The sequence below is a fragment of the Fukomys damarensis genome, unplaced genomic scaffold (assembly GCF_012274545.1).
Source record: "Fukomys damarensis isolate Sample0158 unplaced genomic scaffold, DMR_v1.0_HiC HiC_scaffold_26, whole genome shotgun sequence".
Classification (NCBI taxonomy): domain Eukaryota; kingdom Metazoa; phylum Chordata; class Mammalia; order Rodentia; family Bathyergidae; genus Fukomys; species Fukomys damarensis.
In genome coordinates, this window is record NW_022900938.1 from 14,171,517 (window position 1) to 14,191,469 (window position 19,953).

General features: G+C 35.3%; 1 protein-coding gene across 1 annotated transcript in view; it reads right to left on the reverse strand.

Annotated features, from left to right (window-relative positions):
* The window catches only part of Dnajc10 (DnaJ heat shock protein family (Hsp40) member C10), a 37,223-nt gene that overhangs the window by 9,003 nt on the left and 8,267 nt on the right, over positions 1-19,953 (reverse strand). The window contains exons 5-17 of the mRNA XM_010636808.3: positions 19,340-19,422; positions 18,957-19,088; positions 18,349-18,442; positions 16,958-17,035; positions 15,446-15,489; positions 13,347-13,484; positions 10,179-10,268; positions 9,078-9,191; positions 8,067-8,181; positions 4,793-4,920; positions 4,465-4,581; positions 2,189-2,290; positions 850-1,005 (exon numbers count right to left, since the gene is read on the reverse strand). Of these exons, the coding sequence (XP_010635110.1) occupies positions 850-1,005; positions 2,189-2,290; positions 4,465-4,581; positions 4,793-4,920; positions 8,067-8,181; positions 9,078-9,191; positions 10,179-10,268; positions 13,347-13,484; positions 15,446-15,489; positions 16,958-17,035; positions 18,349-18,442; positions 18,957-19,088; positions 19,340-19,422 (1,391 nt within the window). The remainder of the gene's footprint in view (positions 1-849; positions 1,006-2,188; positions 2,291-4,464; positions 4,582-4,792; positions 4,921-8,066; positions 8,182-9,077; positions 9,192-10,178; positions 10,269-13,346; positions 13,485-15,445; positions 15,490-16,957; positions 17,036-18,348; positions 18,443-18,956; positions 19,089-19,339; positions 19,423-19,953) is intronic.

Consider the following 19,953-nt stretch of genomic DNA (forward strand, 5'->3'; position numbering starts at 1 on the left):
CGGGTAACTTTACAAAAAAAAAAACATTCAAAAACTCCTAATGAATTTGAAATCTAACTCTATAATGACAGAATTATTGCAGAATAATATATTTCATTACACGGGAAACATGCATTTTAGTCTCTAAAACTCAGTGTTAAAACCCAAAAACGAAGGAAGCTTTTAAATACTTTCTCTAATAGAGGCTAGGATTACATGTATCTTTTTTCTCATACCCAAATCACAAAATTTTACTGAAAAGGGTGTAAAAGTTATAATCTCTTTTGGTACTGGGGATCGAACTCAGGACCTGCACTTGCAAGGCAGACAGGCAGACATGGGGCCACTGAGCCAAATCTCTGGCCCCAAAAGTTAAAAATCTTAAAACATTTAAAACACTAGAAATCACTTTGACTCTTGGTTTCCTATTTTAGAAATAAATACTAACTGCATTTTTCACCCTGGCATTTAAGTCATTTCCAATCTTTCATAATTTTTAACACTGTGGCTATTTGCAGGAAATTTCTAAACAGAAATTGTTTTCCTGGTCAGGACTACTTTTTTTTCCCTGAAAGTCTGATAGTACTGCGAAGAAATGATACTTAAATTCTAAAGAAAAAGCAGTAGAGAACATTTAAACAGAAAAGGGTTTTTTGGGTTGACATTGGTAACAATTTGGTTACAACTGATGCCACACAAAAAAGGCTGAACTGCACAGCTGAAATGTTTATGAAACCGAGGTAGGGTCTTAATGGTATGATCAGGGCTGTTGTTCATCACCTACTCAGTTTATCTCAGTTTCAAAGTAACTCTGTTAAAGGGACACTCCTTGTAGGTGGTTAAGATTTAAAATAAAGGATTTTACTGTACCCGGGCCATTCTTTTCCATTCTGGCAAAAGGACCTGACAGGGATGACACCATGGAGAATAGAAATCAACCATCCAGACCTCATCATGCTTTCTTTGTTTAACCAGTTCGGTGAATGTGGTGGGTGTGAGAGAGACCACTGAAGGGTTCCTAAGATCCTAAAGAAAACATAAACTACTGTTAAGAGGTATTAAAAAGTTGTTCACATATTCCTGCAAAGTTGCTGCCCTAGAGAAATGAAAAGATGCTCAAGAATACTTATAGCTTACTTTTAAGTCTGCCAACCTTAATCCCTGGTACCAAAAAAAAAAAAAAAAGTCATCTAGGGCTGGGGATTTATCTCAGTGGTTCTACCACCTGCCCTGTAAGCGCAGGGACCCGAGTTCGATCCCTGGTACCAAAACAAAACAAAACAGTCATCTATAGTGAATTGTGTCAAAAACTGAAAAGCATAGCTGGGCGGGGTGGCACACATCTGTCATCTGAGCAGTTGGGCCAATGCATGAAGACCACCACAATTTCACCTTGTCTCAAGAAAACAACAACAAAATGGAAAATAACCATTTTTCCTTAACTTTGGATTTTTTGTCCATCAGTTTTCTTAACTAAAGGTATATTTTTCCTTACCTCTATCACTAAAACCATTGTAGCCTGGCTCAATAGAGTTCAGGAGCTACTCATCTGCTGTCTGTCCAAGAATGACTGGTTTGGAAATAGTCCCTGATTACTAACAGAAAGCCTGCTGTCTTTTTTGTTTTTCTGACATTTTGACTAGAGCATACTCTACTGTACAACGTTTCTAGGGATCACGTGTTCCAAGTGCTTTTCTCACAAAGTTTCAGCCTATGAGGTTCAGGTAACTAACAAGGAGGGCAGTGTCACTGGGAAAACAAGCAAAAAACACCAAGCACTGTTGTGAAGGTGGAGGAACAGATGAGGACTGAGTGAAACAATCATGAGATGTACAGCTCTCAGTTAGAGCTTCTTGTTCTTTCTCAGGAGCCCTGTGACCTCCTGACTGAGTACTCAGAGGTTCTGGGACAGAGGCTCTTCTGAGCTAAAGCAGCAGGGTGGTGGAGGCCGCTGGGCTTGCTGCTGCATGTGCAGAGCAAGGGGAAAACAGCTTTAGATGAAAACAGAATTTCTTACATTCAATAGAATTGTATCCATTATGTACAAGGTAATACCCTAGGTAACAAACCTGAATTTTTTTTTGGTACAGGGCTTGAATTTTTAAAATTTCCTTTTTAGGAAATAACATTTTGGCATGAAATAGTCAATACTAGATTTATGAAACAGTCATTTAAAGGATTTCTAGTCGCATGTTGTAATTGAAAATACCTCTATGAACTCCAGGATCTGTTCAGCAGAGTGATGACCTTCATACTCATGAATACTGGACTGGTTGAATACCACTGTAGTTGGGTAAGCCTGAATATTATACTGTCAGGGAAGAGAATACAAGTTAACCAAGGATGTTATGCATGATACCTATTTCTTTCCATTTTATAACCAGCTTTCCTAAGTCACAATAGTCAGATTTGAAAAACCCACAGCTAATTTTCTGGTGACTAAAAATTGTAGACATATGCCTAGACATATTTAGCAAAGTGATTTACCATTATACCGATGAACACTTGGATTCTTACTTTAGGTACTTCATTAGCGATAAAAATCAAAGGTATCAAAACACTGAGAAGATGAGCATGAGTAATTACATTCTTGGCCCCTTTTGGGTGAACCAAAGGAAAAAGTAAAAAATAGGTTGGTAGTCATCTTTTTTTGTACCAGGGATCAAACTTGGGACCTTGTGCTTGCAAGGCAGGCAACGGAACACTGAGCTAAATCCCCAGCCCATTTCATCATTTTTGAAATCACAGTAATACGCTTAAATTTTTCTAGACAGATGATGATCAAGAAAATAAAGAATAAATCAATGTGTATATGACTATTTTAGGTTCAAGAAAAATGAATCATGCCCTGAGAATCTGGTCATGTCTTCTTTAAGAAAGATAGTTTTTATGGTGCAAAACTGTTTAATCTCCACCTCAGAAATATGGGTATTGGCCCAAGAATCACAGTATATTCAAGTTTTTAACAAGTTATAAAGAGATTTGCTATAGCTGAACTTTATATTTCTAAATGGATAAGCACACATTAGCAACTGAAACCTTGAAGTCATATTATTTTAGAAAAACAGCTGCAACATTTTATCAGAATTCTGAAAAAATATGTAAATTCAAGTAATTCATTAGATTAATAAAACAGTAAAATTTAAAAAGTATTTATTATGTATCCAAAAAGAAAGTGTTTCATTTATTTCTTAGATTTTGTTTAGGAGTTAAAATCACAAAACCTACTTCACAGATGAGAAAACAGTGACCAAGGGGCCAGCGACGTGGTCAAACTGAACCAATTAGTGAGTAGCAACTAATTAGCAGTGAATCTGATCCCATATTGTTTTTTGAGGCAGGGTATCCCTTTGTAGTCGAGGCTGACCTCCAACTCAACTCAGCTGAGGCCTCCTGCCTCAGACTCTCGAGTGCTGAGATTACTGATCCCATATTTTAAATCCTTATAATTATGACTTGTGTACTATTTAATGATTTTAAGATAAAAGGTAGAAAAACTAAAGATAATTATTGCTTATCACAAAAATTATGCATCTTTGGTAGGCATTTATTTTTCAAAGTCACCTACAAATCATTAGAAACAAAAGGTCCCATTTCCTTTTCTTTGGTACTGGGGATCGAACTTGGGTCCCTGCGCTTGCAAGGCAAGGCACCACTGAGCTAAATACCCGGCCCCCCATTTCCTTTTATAAAAGCTTAAAAAACATTTCACTCATACTGAGAATATAATCTGACAGATCCCTGTATTCAACACTACTCTGGGCAGACTGCGGTGCTCTCTTCCCTGGCCTCACTTCTGCCCTCTCCCCTCTCTCTTGCTCACACCTGCTGAGATCTGTAGACTGCAAGCCCAGGGCACCAGGTCACTTGTGCCTCGGTCACTGCAGTCCACATACAGTAACAGATCTGGAGTCCGAGCAGCTTCAGGATTGATTTTTTTTTTAATGCCAACAGTAACTAGAGATAGTATCGTATACCTCCATCACAAAGTATAAAATTGGAAATGAGAAGCCTGGCGTGGTGGCACACGCCTGTAATCCCAGCACTCGGGAGGCTGAGGCAGGAGGATCGCTGTGAGTATGAGACCAGCCTGGGCTACACAGTGAGTTCCATCCAGGTCAGTCTCAACTACATAATGAGACCCTGTCTCAAAAAACAAAAAAAAATGAGGACTAGAAAGTATTTGTTTACCTAAGAAAATATTTTCATTTAAACAAAGGTTTCAAAATGCTTGCTCACTGTTTGAATTTTTTTCTATTGACTATATACTTAAAAAAAATTATAAGGAAAACTAAAGACAATTATAGACTTTCCCAAAGGTAACACTAAGACAAACGTAACTTATTGACCCGATTTTTCCATTTATTTAAGATTATCTATCTAGACGGTTTACGTAGTATTTGCCTTGCTTTAATACTGAACTGCTTAAAAGTCTATTTTACAAAAAAATATTAACTCAACTGTATTTTTTATACTTTGCCTTACCATATTACAGAGTCCTTCATGAACTGTACAATCTAGTGTACCAAATTTCAGCTGACCATAAAGAATTGTTGATGCTTTCCGTAACTCTGGCAGTAAAGCTCGACATGGTGGACACCACTAAAAAAGAAAAGCATCAAACCAATTGAAATAAAACACTTCCATCACTTTATAAATAAGCAGTGTGCCTCTTCTGGGTTTATACTCGGTCCCTGGCTCAAACAGTGAAACAGTTCTGGTACTAATGTCTCAACAGCATTTACAAACTTCTTTTTGCCATGACAAGAAAATACAGTACAGTATTGAAATTTCTCAGATAAAAATAACTTACAGGAGCAAAAAAATCAACAAGCCACGGTTCTTTGTCACTGGAAGGAAAATTTTGAGGTCCAAGTGTGGTAACATGAGAATTAACACTTTCTTTGGCAAAGGCAAGTATATCATATAAAATCTTCTTTCCTTGAAATTAAGTAGGAGAAGAATTAAAATCCACATTCTGTTTTCACATAATCATTTTAAATTTCTTATAATCAATATTAAAGCAAGATGAACTTATATATAAATCGATTTTGGTACAATTTTGGTAAGTTTTTGTGTTCTGTGTTATCTATGTTTTTTTTTAGCCTTTTCTTGAACACTCTGTATCTTGGCCTAGTCAAAATGTCAAAACCTCTGAATTGCTCCATCTTAAGAGGTAGAATAATCTTCACTACAATGACTTTGAATTCTTTATGCTATTATTATGACCTAACTCCTACATCTGTTTCAGCTTACTATGAATTCAAAACCTGTATTACCAACCAACCAGTGGAAAATTGTGCCTGAACAGCACATGAACTCTGCAAACATCAGATCTCCAAACTGAAGCTGAATCCAGATCCAGTTAGTTATTTTCCTCCAAACTTGGTTTTCTCACCTTTTCATGCCTGACAATGGCATAACCCCATTAACCAGTTACCTAACTATCAAGAAATCACAGAATAACAAATGCTGGCGGGGTTGTGGGGAGAAAGGAACCCTTCTCCATTGTTGGTGGGAGTACAGATTGGTGCAACCACTATGGAAATCAATATGGAGACACCTCAAAGAGCTTGGACTGGAGGTTCCATTTGACCCAGGCATCCCTCTGCTGGGTATCTTCCCAAGAGAACTAGAAGAATCATATCACAGAGAAGTATGTGCACCCATGTTTATAGCGGCACAGTTTGTAATAGCTAAATCTTGGAAACAGCCTATTTGCCCATCCATTGGAAACTGGATAAAGAAGTTGTGGTTTTTCTATAAAATGGAATATTACTCAGCCATAAAGAATGAGAAAATAGATTCATTCACAGGAAAATGGATGCATATTGAAGATATACTCCTAAGTGAAATAAATAAGTCACACGTGTAAATACCGAATAGTTTCCCTGGTGTAAATAATCTGCAACAATGCATACGATTCTAATAAGATTACTGACATTTAGAAATGGGAAGAAAGGAGCTAAAGGTATAGGGAAGGTGGGATGGGTAGGGGAAAAGTAAAAAGGGAAAAGAAAAAAATGTGAGATAATGAAAAGATGGAAATAAAGTGGTTGTAGGAGGGGAGGAGGGGGTGAAGGGAGGGCAGAGGTAAGGGGAAAAAAATGAGAATCAAGACTTGTTATGTAGAGGTACAAGATCCCAACAATGAATGTAACTGTACTGTATCCCTAAAATGTACCAATAAACTCAATTAAAGCTGAAAAAAAAAAAAGATTCCCCAGAATGACCCTTGCTTGTTTGCCCTTGTACCCTAACTCCATCCACTCCATCTCTTACCAGGTCTCCAACCCCACTGCCATTGCCTGAATTCACCCTGGCCTATTGCAAGACCCAGCTCTCCTTAATCCACTTTCTATACCACTAGCACAGCTCACCTAAAAACAATATGATCATATTGTCTACTTGCTTAAATGCCTCTAGTGATTTACCATTGCCTAAAGAATATCCTTGGCTTGGCAAATATTTTTCTCCACCAAAGCAGTTTATTTTCCCAAGTGCTCTTTGACTCATTTATTCAGCAGTCAAAATTAAGTATCTACCATGTGTACTTGCCTTATATGTTGTAAAACAAGTAAAAATAAAGAAAGTTCTCTTTAATTCACAGCCCAGCAGAAGAAACACATTTCACAACTATATGGAGATAAATAGTATTACATTCGCCTGCTTTTTTTTTCTTCAGCTGCTGTTACTTCAACCGCTTCACAAATATCTGTGTCTCTGAGCACGTGGGACTCCATACCAGCCTATGTATTAGGAGAATCCAGATCCAGCAGCTGCAGTCAGGCTTTCAAAGGCCGGAGCCCTCACCTACTCACCTACTCCATGAACCGTGCAGCTAAACTGTTCTCAGATTCCTAATCACCGACACATTAGCTCACAAATCTGTGTTGTTTTAGGCTGATAAGTCTTGGAGTAATTTACTACACAACTGATAATTATTACTCCTTGCTTCAGAAAGATAATTTTAAAAATTATTTACTTATATCTTCTCTCCTACTCTGCAATGTTAAGGCAGAGACTTTTACATTTTTTTCCTTATTTTCCATATTGTACCTATTTAGATTTGGACATATACAAGGTATAAAATTAACAATAGCACATACAACAAAGTGCTTGGGGACTCTGTTTTTGTATTTCCCATGGAAGAAACTGCTTTAAGTTCTCAAGACTATTTGCAGTTTACTGATTCTCTCCTACTCTGCAATGTTAAGGCAGAGACTTTTACATTTTTTTCCTTATTTTCCATATTGTACCTATTTAGATTTGGACATATACAAGGTATAAAATTAACAATAGCACATACAACAAAGTGCTTGGGGACTCTGTTTTTGTATTTCCCATGGAAGAAACTGCTTTAAGTTCTCAAGACTATTTGCAGTTTACTGAATATTTTGTACCAGGAGGAATTATTAAAAAAAAAAAAAATCACGTGTGAGGGCATAAAAGAGTGAAAGAACAGGCATTTTCAAGGATTCAAAAGCTAAAATCATCTGGGGGCGCAGAGGTGGAAAATGAGGCTAGAAAAACTGGCAGAGGGAGACTGTGAAAGTGTCTCATTTATTTAACAAGTACTCCCCTGAGCTCTGCTGCATGCCAGAAGCAGATACAGAAAAAACCACTACTGCTATGCTGAATATTACTCTAAATGAATCAGGAAAGTCAAGAAAGGTAACATGAAAATGGTGTTCAGGGTTCAAGCTCCGAAGATACAACAAGGACTCGACTCTCAGAAAGAAAAGACTTTCTGAGACGCCCAAAAGGAAGACGTTATTACAGCAGAGCAAAGAGGTTGACAGGTTCAAAACAAGGCAGCAAACACAAGAGGAGAGAGTCTGAAAAATATCAGATCTCCATTGCTAAAGCTTAGTCACTGGTACGTTTAAGGTCTGACTATGAGTTAGGCATATGCCTTTTAGAGTCAGATGTATTTGGATTTAAAAATCTACCCTGACCAGTTTTCTAGTTACTAAGAAACGAAAGCAAAAAATATTAACAATGAACATGTGCACACAAAACAAGGCAAAAAAGAATTAGAAAATTTCTATTCGGAAATGAAGATGAACTTATTTTTTTGGTTTTACCGTGATGAATTTCATATTCTTTGGTTCCTTGTCCTTTAAATACTGCTAGACAGGGCTGGAAAACATAGAGATCCCTACAGGTGCTGGGTGCAGAGGAGCAATCAAACCTTCCAACCTGAAAGACAAGGTTGAATTTCATGAAAACTAAATCCTATTCATTTAATTTTAAATATTCCTAAGGAGAACTTTAAAATGACACTGGTCTTCTGGCACTATTTCTCAACAGAAGTTAATCAATTATAAAAACAAAAGGGAAAAATAGTTTGTTTACATTTAGTACTGAAAATGAAGTTCAGTTAAAGAATTCTTCCTGGACAGTCAAATTGGAGAGGAAATTTCCAAGGAAATGTGAAGTTAAGGAACATCTGCTTCACAAATGTACAGGATGTTTAATCTTGGGCCAGAGGATGGAGAGCTGAATACGTGTCAATTAGAAAAAGTATGTTTTTGTAAGCATGACAGAAAACACACGTAACAGGGAAATGATAAACCAAGAAAAAAATTATAGCCTTTAAGGAAGATCTCTTCAGAAATAACAAGACAGCAGGGCATGGTGGCACATGCCTATAATCCCAGAACACAATAAATGTTTGAGGATGTACAAATGTTAATTGCCCTGATTTGATCTAATACACTGTACTGAACTACATGTATTGAACTCCTGTACTATACCTATGTACATATATGTCAATTTAAAAAGTAAAGAGATTTCATATTTAGACTGTTTTGAATATATCAGGTTAGATAAAAAATTACTCTGACAAAAGACATTCTTGTATTTAAACTAGAAAAACTGTATGATACAGATTTGTCAAATGCCAAAAGAAATGAAGTCACCACTTTCAGATATCATGTCAGTTTTGTAATACAAAAATTGCAACTCCAAGATTAAAAACAATAGGCTTAACAGAATGTCAATAGACACTGTTATATTATTTAAAATTTAGTTATAGATATCAGACTGATAAGGAAGCATGCAAGCAGGTGAGACACAATACATTTTTTTCTTACTTGAATATGGTCATTTTTAAGAAGAGTTTTCAGTTTTTTCAACTCAGGATCATTTGAATTTTCATTTTTCCCAAAACTGAAAAATATGAGCCAGCGATGATGTGCCAAACGATCCTTCAAAGTGATGAGGAAAAAAAAAATCAGACATGGGAAATTCTAAAAGATTTAGTTTTTATTTCTTTGGCATGAAGTTAGTTTTAGCTACCTTACCCATTAATTCAAAATAAAATCTAAAATGTAGACCCATTCATAGTGTTACTGTGTAGTTTATTGGGAATAACCCTATGCAAATGAGTAGTACAGGTAGGTAAGTCACTGAGTTAATAAATCTCAAAGGAGATGACTATGCCTCAAAATATGTTTTTGTTTTTTTTTTTTTGGTACCAGGGATTGAACTCAGGACCTTGCACTTGTGAGGCAGGCAGCGGAACCACTGAGCTAAATCCCTAGCCCAATATGGTTTTAACAATACATAGCTAGAATCTGAAGGCAAGTTTGGAGAAGTCAGCTTTATCAGGTTTAATATCTAAGATTTGGCAGAAATATGCTCTGGGAGTAGTAAGTAGAACAAAGAAATTGATTCTCCCACTAACTGAATTCTTTCTAAGCAATCTATTTATATACAATGCTTTTTTAACTCTCAGTGGACAACAAAATGTTCCATTGGCAAGAAAATAAAATTTCAAGACAGATCCAAAGTTGCTTTGTGATCAAAATCTTGCCTTTTAGACCCTTCTTTTGATGTACACCTCAGGTCTGGGAAGGTTTTTCAAAACTGCAGGATCTATTTTGAATTACCAACACCAGAATTCCAGCAATTAGAATTTAACCTAGAGTTGACTAATACATGTCTTTAAAATGCTCCTTTTGGGCTGGGGAGTTAGCTCAGTGGCTCTCCCTCCTACCTCATAAGCTCAAGGTCCTGAGTTCAAACCCTGGTGAAAAAAAAAAAAAAAAAAAAAAAGCTATTCAATTCCACAGCAATGAATAAAACAAATGCTGACTTTAAAATCGTAGTATCCACAGCACTCACTTCAGCAGCACATACACTAAAATGTTATTCACATTTATTATTAATAAAAACAAAAAAAAAAATGTTACCTCTAGTGTTTTTGCTGAAAGTAGTTCAAAATCTGGAAGTTTATGTATTATTTCCCAATATATTTCTTTAGCATCCAATGAATTAAGAAACTAGAATAAGAGAATCACACTGTAATCAAATGGGTTGTTTTTAACAAAGGTGATACAAAAAAATTCTATTTTTGTTTTATTAACTGGAATTTTGTGTTAATCCTACAGTCACTCAGAGTGACCTTGAAATCATCATGAAAATAAATTATATTCAATTTAATGCTAACCACCTATAACAGAATTCCAATGCTTTGCAATGTCTTAGAAATTTTAATACTAGAATATTTGATGATCTAAATGTATGCCCCAACCATAATTAATACCGATTAAGAACTTATGATAGGAAAATTGAAACAGTTATTAATACTTACTAAGGTTTTCGGAAATGGTAACTTTCACAAACCAAACCACATAGGAGTTTTTAAGAGCAAAATACACAAAAATCTTATTTTTAACATGTTTTAAAGCCACATCTGTTACTTAAAATACAACTCAGACATTCTTTAATTTCTGACTATATTTTATCAGCATTTTAACATGTTTATTTAGTTTTTATAGAACCCTTTCTTCAGATCTAATTCTCAAAGCTGCTGCTATTACTATGAAGTACAGTGGGCTGGGGATTTAGCTCAGTGGTTCTGGTGCCTGCCTCGCAAGTGCAAGTTCCCAAGTTCAATCTGGAAAAAAAAAAAAAAAAAAAAAAAAAAAAGAACAGCAATGGTTACACTGAAGAAAGAAATGAGGGTTGTATATCTTTATCGACTGTTTAATAATTCAAACATTACTTGAAAGATCTGAAACAAAAACATGAAGGCACTATCATTATGGACTCCACACCTGCAGAGTAAAAGATATGAGAATGAAAATATGGATAGAAACAGGTATACTGTAAGGATTGAAGTATATTTTCTAGATTTTTTAAAACTTGCTTTAAAGTTTACTGAAATCTACAACATATCCTTAAAGATCTACATAAACTAATCTACCAAATGCTTTAAATACCAAAACAGAAATCTTTCATCTTTTCAGGTTTACAGCTTATTGTTCTACATTATGATTTTTAAAAATGCTGTTTATATATGCTATTAATATACTAAATATCATAATAAACTTGAGTAGAATTTGGTTGGTTGTTTTTTTGAGACAGTCTCACTATGTAGTTGAGACTGACCTGGAACTCACTATGTAGCCCAGGCTGGTCTCAACTCACAGTGGTCCTCCTGCCTTAGCCTCCCAAATGCTGGGATTATAGGTGTGCACCACCACGCCTGGCTTAAGAGTAGAATTTGCTAGTTAAACCTATGAAGATACTGTCTTATTTCACCTTCCCCATATACTTACCTAGCAGATCACATTCAGGATTTTTTTTCCTGGTACCAGGGATCAAACTCAGGACCTTGTGCTTTGAGGCAGGCATGGAGACAGAGCTAAATCTCCGACCCTACTTCTAATATGTGAGTGCTTTTAGGAGGGACGAGGAGTGTTTAATTCAACTCTTCCTTTTACTATATTTTGAATGACACTTGCAATTTTATATCATAAAGCCCAAAATACTCTGTATATGAATACAGAAAACACTCAAGTTTGGAAGACAGGAGGTTCTATTAAGTGTTGGCCAGGGTGTAGACAATCTTTAGTATAAACTAGAACAACATTTCTGGAGGGCAACCTGGTAATAGGGATTGAACTTTAAAGAAGTACACAAAGGTGAACATTCGGGGACTGTTAATTACTAAAAGGATAATGTATAGAGACTTAAAAAAAATATCTATATGATATATTTATTGACAAGGAATAATTTTTCTGATACACTGAGTGAAAAAACCAGGCCACAAAATATCTGATCTCATTCATCACTATCTGTCATGTACACATCTACTTCATGTGTGTGTCTTATGGTGCATACACATAGCATGTTTACATATGCATAGTAGGTACCCTAAAGACAAACCCAAGAACTCTTATAGGCATTTGGTAGATGACAAGGAATAAATCCAAACTAAAACTTCAACATAGGAGAAAAAACAGTACAGTGGAGCTAACTTATGAACTATTTTAAAGACAGAACCATAGATTTTCCTGATGCACTGGTTATAAGCTATGAGAAAAAGAGGAATCAAGAATGACTTCATGGGCTGGGATTTAGCTCAGTGGTTCCACTGCCTACCGCGTAAGTGCAAGGTTCTGAGAGTTTGATCCCTAGTACCAAACAAACAAAAAACCCCCAAATGACTCCAGGATATTTGGCCTAAAAAATTTAGGACGGAGATGGGGAAAACTGGGTGAAGCAGATGTATGGGGGATACTCAGAGTCCATTCACATGCATTTAAATGTGAGACACTGACTAATATCACAAAAGTGATGCTGAACAGGCAGCAGTGTTGGGTATAGATGTATATACACAGAGTTTCTAGGGAGGAGGAGAAATACCTGAGCTACAGAAACACACTGAAGAGTTGTTGACACAAGGTCATAACTGGGTATATATGTAAGAAGAGATCTAGAAGGACGTTCACCAAGGTTTGATGGTGGCTGTCTCTGTCTTTATCAGAGTCCTCTGAATTCTTCTGGGATTCCATAGGATTTCTCTAATATCCCATTATTTATCTCAACTCTATGACAACTAGCTTGAGCCTGAATTGTACTGGATTTCCAAACTGAGTTTACACCAGATTCTCATAGGCTGCTTTCAAAAATAGGTACCTAGAGCCAGAGATTTAGCTCAGTGGTTCTGTTGCCTGACTTATAACTGGAAGGACTGGAGTTTGATACCCAGTACCAAAAAAATAAAAAGTAGATACCTGAGCCCCAGCTGAACCTATAAATGATCTACAGTTTTTAACATCAGAAAAACAATTCTATGGAAACCATAAAAACTCATAAACGTTCATTAATCCTAAGAATGTATTCCATACCTTTGAAATTTAAAAGTGATGGCTTTAAATGTAATGTAAATGCTAGTTTAAAAATAATCCTTTTATTATAGACTTAGTGAGAAATTACTTCTTCTAAATAATAATGTTCCACAGTCAAGTAATATAAACCGATTCCTTGCTGTGTTCAGCACTTTTGGTACACTACTTTTGAATGTGTGTGCATGTTTCCATGTGAAGAAATTTGCTTAAAGTTATTCATACCAAAATGCTGTTTTTTTCTTTGTTATTTAAAGTGGCTCCAGGAGGAAAATAAGCAGTAGTACTTATTGTAATATCCAGACTTTTACAGAGATTTTCCTGGGTGGCACAGTCCATCCATCCAACATTAATAAGGCCATCCTAAAATGGAAAGAAAAACATGCTATGTTGTAAATGGAAGAAAAGGAGATTTTGCTTTACTTAGCCAAAATATCCACTTTTCCATCATAAAATTGCACTTTAGCAACATTCAATAACTTAGGATAATTAAATGCAATTTTCTCTTTGATATTAAACATTTTAAAAAATTTGTACATATTTTATTTATGGTACCAGGGATCGAACTCAGGACCTCGCACTTGCAAAGCAGGTGGCTGCACCAAAGAGCTAAATCTCCAGCCCTACGTTTACAAATTTTTATAGAAAGCAGGCTGTTCAATATTCTCTTACATTAAAAATCAAGCCTGTGTAAGATTTATGACTATACATCAGGTAGGTATAATACAGTTTCTTAGCTATTGTGTGTATTTGACAATTAAATTAGTGCTGTTCCAGTTTTTACCTAATGGTAGTTAAGCTCTTTTAATGAGCACCAAAGTACTATATGAAAAGTACTATTTCTCAGAACCTCAAATTACTGCAAAAATTTTCTGGACAGGGCAGTCTGGTAAAGAAATAGAGGATGAACATACAATCAAGATTCCAAAAAAGACAAAGGAGAAAGAATGGGACATAAACAGTAACTGAAATAACAGCTGAGAAGTTTCCACAATTTTGAAAGACACTTAACCTATAGATACAGAAGTCTAATAAATCTTAAGGCAGAAGAAATAAAACTCACACCTATGCAAGTCACAACATAACTTCAGAAAAAAGTCTCTTAAAAGCAGGAAAGATACATCTTGATCTAGATGTGCTATATGGGAATATATTCACTTAAAATAGTTTTACTTTACAGGAGTTAAGAAGTTAAAATTTACAAAGTAAAAAAAGGCATAGAAAACTAAGTTTAATAAACTTCTTACTGAAGAAAAACTTCATTTTTACAAAGGCAGTATGGCCTAAGTATGCAGTGTTCATCAAGTCACAGTCATGCACTGTTGCGTCCCAGCCTCCATGTTCACTCAATGCCCATCCAGAGTGACTCCCAGTCCGGCAAGCTCTACTCATGCTAAGTGTGCTCCACGGATGTCCCACTTTTTTACCTTTTTGTTTTGAGGAGTACCGGGAATCGAACTCGAGTTCTTGCGCTTGCAAGGCAGGTGGCGGAACCACTGAGCTAAATCCCTGGCCACTCACTTTTTACCTTTGTACCATACTTTCATTTCACTTTTCAGGTTTAGATACAGATGGCATTGTGTTCCAAGTGCCCACAGATTTCAGTATAGAGCATGCTGTACAGTTTTGTGGCTTAGGAGCCTCTGCCTCACAGGTTGTGAGGCAGGTTTGTGAAAGTTCACACAGATAAAACTAATGATTATTTCTCAGAAAACATATATGAGAAAAACAGAAATACAGACAGAACAGACAAAGCAATGTTTGTAGCTCAAGGCTTCAATATGACCACCTCAAAAATTAGAGATTAAATAGTACAAAAATAATGCAGCTATGAATAACATGAATAAATTTGATTTAAAAGTTATAAAATTACACCTAACATAGAGAACTTACTTTTAAGCTCACATATAACTTCCCAATATTAACAACTAACTCCTGAGCCACAAAGGGCACTCCAAAAAGGTTACAGGCTAAACACATAATAGACCACATTTCCCAACCACAACACGACAGAAGCGAAATAAACTACAAACAACAGAAATAAAGTTTTGAAATGATAAAAACACAAACACACAACTAAGAGAATTCATAATAAAAAATTAAATTGTAGAATCTTAGAAGTGAGTGAGAATGAAAATACCACATGGCAAAATTGAACACAGCTTACTTGGAAAGAAACTTACAGTTAGAAGGTATTTATCAGAAAATAAGAAGGCTTAGAAATATGTTGTGTTCAACAAATAATGAAAATATTTGGAATCAATTTATAAATGTGCTTCTTCTTCCCATGGTGACATAGATATTACAAAATGAAGGATACTTACCAACATGCCGCTGAGTCTGAGTTGTGTCTGTGGAGTCAAACAATCTGAGGGGAAAAAAACTTCATGAGACTAGGCTTACACTCACAGTCCCCTCTCCCAAATTATCATGTGGATTCTAAGGCGATTAAATGAGCTATATTGTCAAATTCTGAAATATTCAGTAGATATGGAGGCCAAAGTCTCATTTTACACAAACACACACACTTTCACTCTCTCTTTTTAGTTTCTCAGGATTTCTAGCTACAGAAAGGCATGTGTCTATTTAGGGTCTTTCAAGTTTTCATTAACAATCTCCTTTATCCAAGATATCTTACAATTTGGAGAAAAAATGCAATGGATCTATCTGATAAACATATGTATGTAAGTAAAAGGAACCTCGGAATACCATAAAATCTGAAAAGAGGCTTTGCACTATTGCTATAAAGGTTCTGTAAAAATGAATGCTAGAATACAATGAGGTAAAATCTGAAAGCAGAGCAGCGGCCTATAGAGAACAGTAAAAGTGGTTTACGTAGGGTGAAAAGTCAAAGAATGTTAGAAAGGTTAAGTTTTGTTGATGTGTGGACAGACAGAAATCTTGAGCATTAGGCCAACATGAGACAAAATCCCTTGGTGAATAACTAAATTTATGGCTGATTTATATTCAAAAGCAAAATCTCCCTAACAGGCTTTGTAGGACAAGGAGAGCAGTCAATTTTAGTTACAATATATTCGTAACAAAGCAGTATAGAGAGAGGTAAAGAGTGGGGAAATAAACCCATGTTGGGATTAAACATATGCAAATGTATTAATGAATTAGGATATTTGGTAATACTGGGACCAACTTTTAACCAATCCAGTTCATTATGACTTTCATTTTGTAATTCGGTATGTGGGGTGTACTGAATTTTCAACTTAATTTACCAAGGGAAAGGTCCTAGAAATGAGAAGCTGTCACCTTCATATAGATACTTTTATGAGACAAAGGCATAAATATTTTATATATAGAGAAGTCAAGCTTGTATTATTATGGACTTTGAGATGGATTATACCCATTAACAACTATTATTGCAAACTGCCGAAACACACCTGTGGTTACCTGGGGTACAATTTATCTTAAGTATGATTAAGCTGAAAAATTTACCCAACAAATGTAAATGTAAATGATCCATTAACAAATTAACTCATATTTTGTGTCTAAACTAAGAAAGTTAAATACTTTTTAAGTACAAAATTGTAATCATGGGTTTAAATTGTAGTTTCAAATAATCAAGTGATTATTCACTGAAAAATCATTTACAAGAGCATACTTAAAACTAATACCTGAAAATTTTTTTTCTTTTTATTGAGTTTATTGGTATAATCCAGGTCTACAGTACAGTTACATTCATTACTGGGATCCTGTACCTTTACATGACAGGTCTTGGTTCTCATTTTTTCCCCTTGTCCCTGCCCCCTTCCTTCAGCCCCTCCTCCCCACACCTGAAATTTAAATGGAATAGTCTTTTCATTCTAACAGAGTTACAAAATTACCTCCTCCTTTGGAACAAAAAGTGATCAGCCAGCCAATACCAGCAGCAAATGCAGTTTGTATGGAGTTAACAAAATTTCCTTAAAAGAAAAATAAAGCAAATTTCTGATCATCTATTACTCAATAATGGCAAGTCTTCCAAATGCCATTTTTTCTAATCCCACCCTCTTCCAATCCACTCTGAATATTATGATCTGTAATATTACCTTTCTAAAACTCTTCTAGAACATGTCAAAGCCTTCACTGGCTCCCCAAATTCTTCATTGTAGAAAATCTATATTCAGTATGTCATCACTTCTCGGCCTTTTGGCTAAGATCAAGTGTAGTATACTCAGTATGTCATTAAGAAGAAAACTGGCAAGTAGGCTCCTTGTGGTCTTAGTTTTGTGTACAGCCATCTTTCTTTTCATACCACTCTACTCCATTATGATCTTTTTGTCGGATTCTTGAAATACTGTCAATTCCCAAACATGGTGCTGTCTCAAGGCTTCCGGGCCATTTCCATGACAGGCTGGGTATGACCTCTTTCAAGAAATATTTTCTAACTTTTCCTCTTTCCAATGGGATTAGTTCATAAAATTTATGCTTTTCTAAGCTTACCTCTATTATAATAGCTAGTACATTGTAGTTTAGTTATTTACTAGTTCTTCTTCATTACAGAAATGAGGTTACTGATGGCAGAGATTATGATATATTACTGCTGCCCTAGTATTTAACAGTTTCTGACACACAACTTGGTACTCGATGAAAGAAACATTCTTTTACCCATGAACGCTATCATTTCACGGACAATTTTCAGAGGAAATACCTGAAGTCACTTGATAAATAAAAAGTTTAGGTTTAAAGGTGATTCTGAATTTTAAACTGGACAGCATGAATTTACTATCTATAAAAACACACAATGGGAAAAAAAGAAAAGTCAAGACAATATTATGTAGAGATACAAATTTCCTATGATGACTGTCATCGTTATGTGTATCAAAAGTGTACCAATAAAGTTAAAAAAACAAAAAATTGGGTGGGGGATTTAGCTCAGTGGTTCTGCCACCTGCCTTGCAAGCGCAAGGACCTGAGTTTGATCCCTGGGACCAAAAAACAAAAACAAAATCAAAAAATTATCACTTGGACTATTAAACAGCAGTATTTTGAAAGATGCCTTAAACCTAGTCCCTCTCATCCACTTTCCACATCCTAAATGTTTTAATTTGTAATTTAACTAGTTTCTTATATACCTCCTACTAGCAGAAATCAGAGCATTGACAGTTTCTTTTTAAGAAGCAAGGGAATATTACTTAAAACTGTCAGTAGTATGACCTGTTAATGCTGCCACTGTAAAACTAAAATACCAATAAAGTATCCCTGAAAATCAAGCAAAGTAGGAAAACAGAATTACCTGTTGACAGTTCTGTCACTGAGCTTCTCACATGCTGCATGGCAAAATTCACTAAACTTTCCTTTGATCTGTCTCCATGGTATTTCACTGCAGCCTATTGATTTTTACAAAAAGCAACATTGTCTACATTTTCTTTTTAAAACTAATACCAAATACTTTGATTTTACATTATTTTGAGTAGTTCAGTAAAGTTTTATCGGAAGTATATCCAAATGATACTGAGAATCTTGATTCTGTAGAATCTAACTTCTACAGAATCTAGTTTTAATATTATTTATAAAATAGTTTTTGTTTCAGTTTCATCACTGGAAACTGGGAAAAAGAACTTTGTATTAAATGTAAGTAGCTACAAAATATTTGCAAACTGCAAAGCACAATATGCATATTAAAATTATGTTAATTGGCAAACGTTTAATTTTAAAATACAACACAGTCAGTCATGGCATGTAAAGATTCATAAAATAATCCAAAGTATTTATCATTATTAGTTAGATGGCACCACAAAAAAAAAGACTTAGAAAACTACAAATTCTTATGTTGTATTTTTTCAAGTATTCACATGTTGCAAACTTGCATGGATTTGAAAAGTGCTAAGGCTATCCCCTTACCATTCCAGACCTAAAAATGAAGAGGCTTGGATAACTGTTGACTCCTTTCATTCGGCAAAGCATCCTATCATCGCCACAATTTACAGCTCCAATTCGAAGTAATCCATCCACTTCTTTAGCAAATTCTCTCCACTGTGAGAGAAAAGAAAGTTTAAGTATTTCTCTGCTAAAATCACTTTCCTTTTCACAAACATACTTCAAGTTACATGCTCTTAAAGGAGAGAATTTTTATCAAATAGAGCCATCCACATGTAAAAGTATTTGATATTTCTGATAGTCACAATTACTATTAGTAAAAAAGCCAACATATTAAAAAAAGAAATATGCACAAATAACAGATTAGAAATAAAACTTTTAATAATCTGAATTTAAAGAATACGTACAGTGGGGGCTAAATCATGGCAGTGTGAACATCCTGGTGAATAAAAGTTTACAAACCACAGTTCTCCAGAGTTAACAGCAGCATCTAAAAGCACACACACACAGAACTGAGTATTTACTAAAGTTATTGAGCATTAATCTTAATGCATGTCAACTTCTTATTGAGATCAGAATAGAAAAATATATTTAGTCATCAATCTTTCACACTGCCTTTATTATTTTCTATAATTTTTTTTAATGAAAAATCTTTAAATGTCAAAACAGTAACTTTTAAAGAACTCTTGAAAGCCCATACGTGGGTATGATGCAACCTTAAACTGAAAAATAAATATGGCTACAAAGCTCTACAAAGGGGTGGCACAAAGACATAGCAGCCAAACCTCATCTGAGTTTGTGTGGATGAGAAATAAGGAGAAAAAGAAAGTGCTAGCAGGCTGCTGGCTCTTTCCACTGTCTACAGCACAGGGTAGGATGTTGTCAGAAGGTTCTGACAAACTATGCAACTTTAAATTCTCAGAATCAGGGCCGGGGATTTGGCTCAGTGGTTCCGCTGCCTGCCTCGCAAGGTCCCGAGTTTGATCCCCAGTGCCAAAAAAAAAAAAAAAAAAAAAAAAAA